This window comes from Lactuca saligna, chromosome 3 (genome assembly GCF_052625555.1).
Source record: "Lactuca saligna cultivar CGN05327 chromosome 3, ASM5262555v1, whole genome shotgun sequence".
Classification (NCBI taxonomy): domain Eukaryota; kingdom Viridiplantae; phylum Streptophyta; class Magnoliopsida; order Asterales; family Asteraceae; genus Lactuca; species Lactuca saligna.
The window spans coordinates 229534133-229544076 of NC_136419.1; the positions used below are offsets into that span (position 1 = coordinate 229534133).

Here is a 9944-nt window from a genome sequence, read left to right on the forward strand (position 1 = left end):
CCGAACCGTAAACACCTCTATTGAAAATAATAATTTTCCTATCTATGCATTATTTTTGTACATTATTAATATAAAACTTGTACAATATAAGATTCGCATTACCATTGAAAAAAGAAAAAAATACATTTCAATAGAAAAAACTCCTCTAGATAAAAACTTAAACAAGGTTTGTCATGCTACATTTTCTATTCGAAATCTTTGGTCGAATCCTAGAGCTTCTTAATTCAAATCAATTACTATAAACGTAGGGATCATGTTCAACAAAAGGAGAAAGTCCCTCAACATTTCCTGCAGGATCATACTCGCACACAACATAAGTGCCTTTATTTTTGCAATATGATAACGCACAGCCAACCTTTTTGGTGTCACGCCACATAATTTGTGTATAATGGCCACATTTTTTCCCTGGCATACATGAATTGGTTGCCTTGTCATAATAATTATGTTCTTTTATCCAAGCGTACACAGCGTCCTTCGGGGTCCATTTGGACGCACCATCAGCACTACCCCAAAACAGGTTTTCACCGTAGGGCCCATTTGAATGCTTTAAAGCGCAATCATTCGCACGTGTTGATGCATACTTGCGTGCGAAATTCGCAAGGCTTTGATCATAGGAAAATGCTGGCAAACCTGAACGGAGACGGGCCTTGTTATGAGCTTCAAGAAATTCTTTGTCATTTTGTGAGATGGCGTTTGTTTTATATGCTACCAAAAAGATGACAAACGTATATGAAAAAATGCAGGTTTTGGTTTGTTTCATTGTGTAAGATAAACAAGAAGATTAATTGGAGACAGAAATAAGAGAAGGGAGAGAACATATGGTCTTATTTAGTCAAATTCAACAATTTCCCCATAAAATCGACTATCCATTCACCATTTTATGTGAATTACGTATTGTCACTTTAATTTGTATCAATTGGATTCATTAATTTTATGTATTATAGAAAGAAAAAAAAAAGTACTTAATTTTTTTAGAAGAAATGTATTGTTTTTTTAATACAACGGGATTTTTTTTATCTATTTGCTATCCATTTGTCATCAATTAATTTTTTTATCAAATAGGTAAAATAATAATAAGAAATTAAAATATGAATACATAAATAAATAACTAAATAAATCTAATTTATTGCATAAATTGATATGACAAATACATAAATTTATTCGTGTAACTAGGTGTGAGACACATATATTACATGGGTTATTTAAAATATATATATATATATATATATGAAATTTTAACAATTTGAAAAGTTTGAATTTATAATAAAATGAATTTTTTTTTTGAATTATTAAAATTAATGAGACTTTAATGTATTGAATACATTACATATATACATCATTTTTAATAAATATCTCACATATATATTACCTTACATATTAAATGTGGAATTTTAATTTAAATACAATAAAATAACAAGTGGAAAATAGAAAATTTAAAATTTCTACAAAATAGCATGTGTCCAAATGAATGAGAAGAGAACATGTAACAAAAAAAACTTTCATTTATTATAATAGATAAGTTATTAGCCATTTAAGAAAACAACTTTTATTTTGGGTTAATGTGGAAAAACTATATTTTCTTCCCTAAGTTTCCCAATTCAGATTTACTTTTTCATGCATGACTACTCCTCATTTGATATTAATATTTTTTTGTTGAAAGATTTTTATACATTCAATCTTTTTTTACAACATTTTTAAAGCTCTTTTTACAGCATTTTAAAGCAGTTTTCGACAGCAGTTTTTTTACAGCATTTTAATATGTTTTTTCAGCATTTAAATCAGCCTTAAACTCTATTTTTTCAGCTTAAACTTTAAACTCTATGAAGCTTAGCTCACAAATACTAAAAGTGAAGTTTAGCACACAAATACATGATAAGGATGGAGTAAGGTCAACAACTGAGAAAGCTTAATCCTAAATTTAGTCCCAAGTTTTCTATAAGATATTAGACACTTTTTTTAGTATATCACATGAATTAGCATATATTTTGGGCATTTTTGTGATGAACTTTAGTAAATCCAATCTATTTTGTGGATTTGGGGTAATAGAGTCCATTTTATTGCTTAAAGGTGTTTAAATTTTTATTAATTGGTTGTTAAATTCCTTTATACTAATTAAATTGAGTAAATTTTCATAACCTGAATTTACGATAATATTTTTTAAAACTCTTTGAAAAAGCCAAGGCATCTAAACAAACCAAAAATAAAAACAGAGTACTATGATTTTGGTAAAATAATATGATAAGATAATTATGAATGCATATTACCTTTTTTCACATGAATGGAACAAAAACAAAAGTTGAGTGGTAAAACAAAAAGAGGTACATAAATAGAACAAAGTTGAAACTTGATTACTATTTTATCATATTAACGACTATTTTGAATTATCAAATTAACCATTAATTTTGTAATTTTGTGAAATTACTATGACTTCACTTAATGCTCCTCATTTTGTGAATCTAATGTTTTGAGTTTAAATTCATTATGGATAAAAAGCAACGAAGATGTACACGTGATGAAGAGAGATTATAACAAGTAGCGACAACACATAGGGTATCTTTCTACACCAATCAAAAGAAAATACTATAACAAGAAGAAAAAATTTACTTTGGTCCCATACAAAATGGCGTTAGGGGAGGTAGGACAAAACAATGAAGATAAAGAATAATAATAATATTAATTGTACCTTTGTGTTTCTCTACATACTATCTATGCATATAAAACATTAGCCGGCGATGATCTCTACGAAAAGGTTCATGCATATAAATATCAGTTAAAAAATATAAAAACAGTGGTGAATCTTTACTGAAAGAATCAATTACATATACATATAATAAATATGTGGTTACAAAGGATAAGAAAAACGTGAATGAACGCACAAGTACTGATAATAAATACAAGAAGTAAGCTGAAAGAAGGTATTAACCAAAAATGTTGGAAGGATAGATGACATGGGTAAGTCGGGGTCAAATTAAATATTCTTTAAAACACACACACACACAAACAAATGAAACTAGACCTTAGACTATGTTAAAAGTCAAAACTATCATGGTGCCCAAATTTTATGCCTTCATATTTTCTTGTCATAGGTCATGTTCTCGGTAAGAGTTAACTCCTTCAAATCTAAGCTTATATTGTCTTCTCACTTCCTTCTCGGACGCCCTCTCATCCTCGCACCCTCATGTGTGATTATCTCTGCTCTCTTAACAACAGTTGATGGTTGTCTTCTAAGTACATGTCCAAACCAACCCAATCTTATCTTAATTTTTTAATGATTGACGTCATTTCGAACTTATTCCTAATTTTTGTGTATATTTGTGTTTGTTATCTTGTCCAACAACGTCCCACATGCCCACCGCATCATTCACATTTCTACGATCTCCATCTTCCTCTCATGTTAACATTCAGATCCATACAACAGAATTGGCCTAATCACCACTCTATAAAACTTTCCCTTTATATCCATTTACAATGAAAGAGACAATTCATATGAGCTCGGAGTTGTATAAAACCAAACGTTTTTGCAATTGAAATATATATGCACAAGGTAACTATATATATATATATATATATATATATATATATATATATATATATATATATATATATATATATATATATATATATATATATATATATATATATATATATATATATATATTTCCATTGAAAAAACGTTGGGTTTATACAACTAGAGCTCATATGAATTATCTCTTTCATTGCAAATGGATATAAAGGGAAAGTTTTATAGAATGGCGATTATGTCAACTCTGTCATGACCCTTCCTCCATTTTAGTCAGGATTCATGACGGATCCATGTCATAAAGCAAGTAATTTGGAAGTAAATTTTTCAAAATGTAAGATTACTTGATAACATTCGTTCAAAGTATGTCTGTGGCTACCGTTTTGGTTAACTTGCGATTAACCACTAGATTTACGTTTATAATGAAAAAATTAATCACATTATAATGCTCATTTACATAATAATGACAATGTAAATTTGAAAACTCCAAATATTAAGACTGAACAATGGGTGCCCTTTTTTGCTTATAAACAATACAATTTTTTCCTTGGTCTAAAAACATGATTTGATAATAACTAATCTGGTTCTCCAATTTAGGAACAGCATAACATATGATATGAGAAAGAAACTGTGGGTGTGCATTAGTCTAGAAAACATGTATGTATGTATGTAATAAAGGCAAAAAATGAAGATGGAAAAAGACAAGACAAATAACAAATACAAATACAAATAACAAATACAAATACAATACAATATATAATAGTCTCCCTGACTGGCACAAGTGAGAAAACAAAACTAGAATACTATTAACAGCATATGTGTGTTTGTGTTTCTACCAAAAAGAACAAACACCAAGTACAACAAACGACTGAGGTTGTTTGGTTGGTTGTATGACAGAGATAAAATGGGAAAGTTTGAAGAAAGAATTAGTTCTCTACTTGGCCCATGCAACAGCATCCACCTCAGCTTGTGCAGCTCTATACAATTCCAATCTCTTTGCCAAATCCATACGCCTCTGCATTATGGCCGGATCCTCATCCAACAGTTTAGCCAATTGCTTTCCCTGTAGTCAGTGTTACCAAACAAAATTTTAACATATTATTTATTTGGACAAAAACCAAAAATGAAGAAGAGAGATAATTAATTATTACCTCCTTTGCACCCAACTCAGTGAAAAAATGGTCAAGTAAAGTACGTTTAGCCTCACGTACTTGACAAAACACCACCGACTTTGGGATGGAGTGTCTCAGCGTCCCAACCACCATATGAACATATGACAGAACATTTGATCCGATCCTACGAAGATAAGAATCATTGTATCGATCGAAAATGGAGTGCGTTGGGTTCCCGCCTTTTTCAATATCCTGTGGAAGCTTCCGGAAGAAATCAACCGTCAAGTAACTGCATTCCATATCAACCAACTGTATGGTGGCTTTCTTGCTTTCGTTTCTCATTTTATCTAACGAATCACAGGCTGCATTCATTACTTCTGCCCTCAGGGACGGGTATTGCTTCAACTCCTGTAATTAAATTAAAATAATTAATCCACCAAATTACAAATAAGCACCAATTTTGTAACCGCAGTTTCTTCATATTCTTAAAAAGACTAACCGCAGTTTCATTTATGGACTTGTGTACAAGATCCTTAAGTATACCATGAACCTGAGGAATATTATTATTATTTTAATAAACAGACAGAAGATGATGAATTTTGAAAAAAAAATAATAAAGTTACCGCATCAACAGCAGCCTCAGCGGGGCCTTTGATGGTAATTAAGGTGGATTCAATAAGACGGCGATAGCCTTGTTCGGGGGCTATCAGATGAGGCTGATAACCATCGGCTTCTGTGATTAATTTTCTCACATTTTCCATGGACAGTTGTTTGTCAAATTGTAATCTTTTTAAGGCAGCAGGAAGTTGATTATCAAATATGCTGTACACTTTGTCGCCACCTGGCCGTCTGTAATTGATTGTATGTAAACCATATCATTATCAACAACATTTTTCTCTCAATAACTTTTTACTTAACATTGAATTCAGAAATTGAGAAAATTAGATTTTTGGTCCCCAAATGTTTCGTTTCATAAGTTTTAGTCAAATGACTAAAATTGCAAATATCAGCTATACTCAAGGACCAAAAAATAGTCTTTATACATGGAACAGATAAACAAGAACCTCAAATGCAATAATTGATTAAGCTTGGGGGACAAAAATGATTTTTTATTACTTGTACAATTAATAGAATCATGCAAAAAACATAAATACGTACATGCCATCAAGATGTTCTTTGAATGTTTGATCAAAGGCACGGCATATTTCCATAATCATATACAGTTTTCCCTGCAATTAATTAATAAGAATGTTTTTGTTTTAATTTAAGAAAGTGGATATTATTAAGTCAAAAAAAAAAAAGAAGAAATGATTACCCCAGCATCAGTAGCAATGGGCTTTCCAAGACGACTCAGCTCAGTTTCAAGTTCAATGATTGTTTTGTTGATGAGAGATTGAAGGCCTGGAATTCGGGACTTAATCACCGTTTCCAAATGCTGAAATGAAACAATTCATTACCAAAAACTTAATTAACTTCAAACTTTACACCCCTAGCTAAATATATCAAAACAAATAATGAAATCTCAAGTATCATGAATTTGTTTGAAATTAATTTTTTTAATTTCATTTTTTTCAATATATAAAATAGGGGTGTTTTGGTCTTTTAATGAAAAAAAAAAAAAATGAAACTCAATTCGTTACACACACCCTTAGAAATGGTGTAAGCAGAAAATAGAATGGAATTCAAGAATGAAACTGAACAACAACTTACTTTTTATTTATAGTTAAATTTTCATTTCATTTACTTTTTTGGAGGAAAGAGGAAAAGTCCTCAGACAAATTATTGATTTATTTCAATATCAATATATAATGGAGAGGTATTTTGGTCTTTTAATAAAATAAAAAAAGGAAGGATGGATGGATGGATGGATGGAATTCAATTACTTCCATCCATTTGGCAACAAAATACACCACAGAATGGAATCTTGGAATCCAATTCCGAAAGGAATCGAGAAACCAAAGCAATACAAAGTTAGGGATAGAATGGAGCTAAAACAGTTATTTATACCTTGGAAAGCACTTTCCCTAGATGCTCAGATCCCATTTTACTAGCAAGATGCTTGTATTCGGGAGTAGTATTGAAGTATTCCCTTTCCCTCCTGCGGGCAGCAATCATGTCAACACTTTTGTTAATATCAGCTTGAGACCGATTCACAACACCAATCCATGGAAACTTCAGCCTATAAGATTTCCCTTCCAACATCTGTTGTAGTAGTACATAATATAATATTTAGATTATAAATAAAACAAAAACAAATAACATTCTAATTTCAAGACCCAACACTCACATCAACTGCATCAGTACCCTTGTCCATAAGATCAATCTTAGTCAAAACTCCAAACGTCCTCTCCCCTACACATTCATTCACATTAAACTAATTAAAACATCAAGAAAAAAAACGACATAGGTCAAAAAATAAGACAATATGTTTGTTTACAAACCTTGTGGATCTACCTCACGAGCAATTTTGATAGCATCAGATGTAGCCAGATCCTGATTTGCAGGAGAAACTGCCAGAATAATGCAGTTAGGCTGCAACGCAAAGTAACAGATGGACAAATAAGTATGCTTTCAATAGTTGACTGACCATAGTTGACCAAGAAAATGATGAAAATAGCTTACTTTCTCAATGTAGGATCGCACCATGTTTTCAATATCTGCCACAATACTCTCTGACTGACCCTCTACAAGAATCATACAAGTGTTAGACGAGGGAAAAGTTAATGGATTGGACACCACAAGTTATCTAATATTATAAGATGCTTAAACTCACCAACAGCTACTTTTGTCAAACCAGGAAGATCGACCAAGGTTAAATTCACAACTGTCAACATCATACATAATCAAGTGAGTTAACTGTTGATAGGTAAAAAGCTTTTAAAAGTTAATGCAACTATCAAATATTGATCTCACCATTAGGAGAATAGATACTGAGATATATAGGAACTGATGAAATTTGTTTGCTTCGTCCTGTCTCACGATCAGTCTCATCAGAGATTTCTTTCCTCACAGCAGCTGCACAAGAAAAAAAAAATGAATAGGAATGTTTAATGATCTTTCTAGCTAAAATTAAAATAGATGTTTAATCTCTCTCCATACATACCAAAGTCAGTAAACCTCTTTCTTGGTTGATGAGCAAACTCTGCATATTCTCTTCCCTCATCGATTCTATGGAGTTGTAGAACAAGAGGACGCCTGGTAACAATCCCTGCATTACATAGATAGATACACAAGTGTTTCATTTGCTTTAGTCAACAGCAATTATAAGGGGGTGTCAAGAAAGATGATAATGTGAGAATAAAGCATGACAAGTGTGTTGTACACTACAGGAATTAACTATTTCAATTACCAGATCCACGAGGCAAAAAATCTTTCCCAACAACGCTCTCCAGCACAGATGACTTTCCAGAGCTCTAGAAATATAGATGAAAAGTAGGAAGACAAACAAAACAAACTATGATAAGTTTATTTATGAACAGGCCAAATTTATAATCTATCTGATGGGTAACATATAATAAAGATATAAAAATTATTTTTAGCTTCAAGTCTTGAACAACAACCATCTAGATTGATCCATATAGAAAAACTTGATTGAACAACACAACGAATTCATCATACTCTGCAGCTATGTTAACAGATAGATTTTTTTTTTAAATGTATATGCACCCAACAGGAAAAAAGGAAATGAAGCTCATCAATACTTAATTTCACGAAATTGAGTTATCAATTCAATGAAAAAGAAAACTGAAATAGTAAAATTATAATGCAAGCAATCGAAATTAAGGCTTATAAACTAGCTAGTTTCTAGATCTTTGGCCGTTAGATTTATCACTTGATATGTTGCGGATTAGTTAGGTTTTCCAGTAGCACAAAACTAGGGTTTGTAGCTTTTCCAAACAGCATCTCACAGTTTACGCTCAAATCACCAAAGCCAAATAGCTTTACAACGGCGATTACAATAAAAAACATTATAGCAACTTACGACGGATCATTTAGATCTAAAACAGAGGTTCGAGTACCAAATAAAGTCCGTAAACCAAACCTACGCAGAGCAACGACTCCACCGACTAAGAAAACCAGATGACTACCAACAACTGATATGCAAATGAATGTATTGTGACATGAATTATCACGTATAACGGATCTGAAGTGTAAACGTCCATAAGAATGAGTACCAAACGATTCATCCCCAAACTTGTTAGGTTACGATTCAGATCATAAAAGCAGTTATAAGAAAAAGAAGTTGCCCGATATAAGATATGTATTAAAAAAACTAGAAAAGATCTGGATCTACCTGACCGCCGACGACGGCGATTGTAGGCAGGGCATCCCAAAGGGTCGGCAAAGAGGATCCTTCGCCGAAATCACCGAGGGCAGTGCATGCTCTCTGTAGTTTGTTGACAAGATTAATAAGATTCTCCATTTTGTCCGGTGAGACAAATCGGGGATAGCGGCTAGATCGGAGATGATAGATTCAGGTTGATGGATTCACGGCAGTCAAAGCCGGATATATTTTCCAGATGCAATAGCAAACGGCAACGGGCAGAAATGGGAGCTTTTGAGTTGTGTGGCTTGTAGTTGTATATAGTTGTAGTTTGTAATAACAACGCTTATATCGAACTCCGCGTGAGCGTTGTGGGGTTGGGTAAAACGGATTCAATCAATTTTTTCAAATTGTCTCACTAGATTTTTGAATTTTGAATGTTAAGTTGTTAACATAATAACATGAGTACATGTTTGATTAAAATACTATGTATTCACTTTGATTTTTGATTGTTGTATCAACATAAACTTCACTCCTATGCAAACCCTTAAAATATCCTCTTTTAGGGATTCATCTAAGGTCTTCTTGTTCAACAAAAATTCAATCATATGATGTTAGAAATTGCTATCTCAGTGATAAATAGTGTCATTGGTGTTAGAATATAATTACTTTGGTAATCTTATAACCGATTCATACAAAGTATGAACAAAAGCTACTAGACCAACAACATGATCAATTTGATCTCTAACCCTTGTTGCTTGAGATCAACAAACATGAAGTAGATAGAATAGACATGAGAGACACTAATATCCGATGTTTTAAAACTCGGGTTGACCCGGCTGGTTCAACCAGTTGGACCGTGACCCGGGGTAGAAAACGGGAGAATTGAGAATGGTTTTTTGTAAAAATATAGACCGGATCGAACCGGCCGGGTTTCCCCTAAACCGCAGTTCGACCGTTTATGTTGAACCGATTAAAACCGGATTGACCCGTTTTAATAGGGCTCGGATAGTTGGATACAAGTAGTGAACGCCAAAACAACGAGCCG

General features: G+C 32.5%; 2 protein-coding genes across 2 annotated transcripts; both read right to left on the reverse strand.

The window, feature by feature from the left end:
• Nucleotides 1-229: 229 nt before the first annotated feature.
• LOC145036425 (pathogenesis-related protein PRB1-3-like) lies at nucleotides 230-760 on the reverse strand. Its single transcript, XM_078984870.1, has one exon. It carries the CDS (start codon nucleotides 758-760, stop codon nucleotides 230-232), a length of 531 nt encoding a protein of 176 aa, XP_078840996.1.
• Nucleotides 761-4224: 3464 nt separating this feature from the next.
• Nucleotides 4225-9228, reverse strand: LOC145037902 (dynamin-related protein 5A). The gene is made up of 15 exons (XM_078986657.1): nucleotides 8927-9228; nucleotides 7982-8045; nucleotides 7736-7840; nucleotides 7546-7647; nucleotides 7406-7456; nucleotides 7255-7316; nucleotides 7074-7164; nucleotides 6920-6984; nucleotides 6640-6834; nucleotides 5948-6067; nucleotides 5791-5861; nucleotides 5256-5481; nucleotides 5132-5182; nucleotides 4672-5040; nucleotides 4225-4583 (listed from the first exon to the last, which is right to left on the reverse strand). The coding sequence occupies exons 1-15, from the start codon at nucleotides 9053-9055 to the stop codon at nucleotides 4455-4457; spliced, it is 1830 nt and encodes a 609-aa protein (XP_078842783.1). The 5' UTR covers nucleotides 9056-9228; the 3' UTR covers nucleotides 4225-4454.
• Between the last annotated feature and the right edge of the window lie 716 nt (nucleotides 9229-9944).

Coding starts and splice junctions, on each gene's coding strand:
- LOC145036425 (XM_078984870.1), bottom strand. CDS start 760: ATGAAACAAACCAAAACCTGCATTTTTTCATATACGTTTGTCATCTTT.
- LOC145037902 (XM_078986657.1), bottom strand. CDS start 9,055: ATGGAGAATCTTATTAATCTTGTCAACAAACTACAGAGAGCATGCACT. Junction 8,046..8,926: donor TCGCCGTCGTCGGCGGTCAG/GTAGATCCAGAT, acceptor CTATATTTCTAG/AGCTCTGGAAAGTCATCTGT. Junction 7,841..7,981: donor TTTTTTGCCTCGTGGATCTG/GTAATTGAAATA, acceptor TATGTAATGCAG/GGATTGTTACCAGGCGTCCT.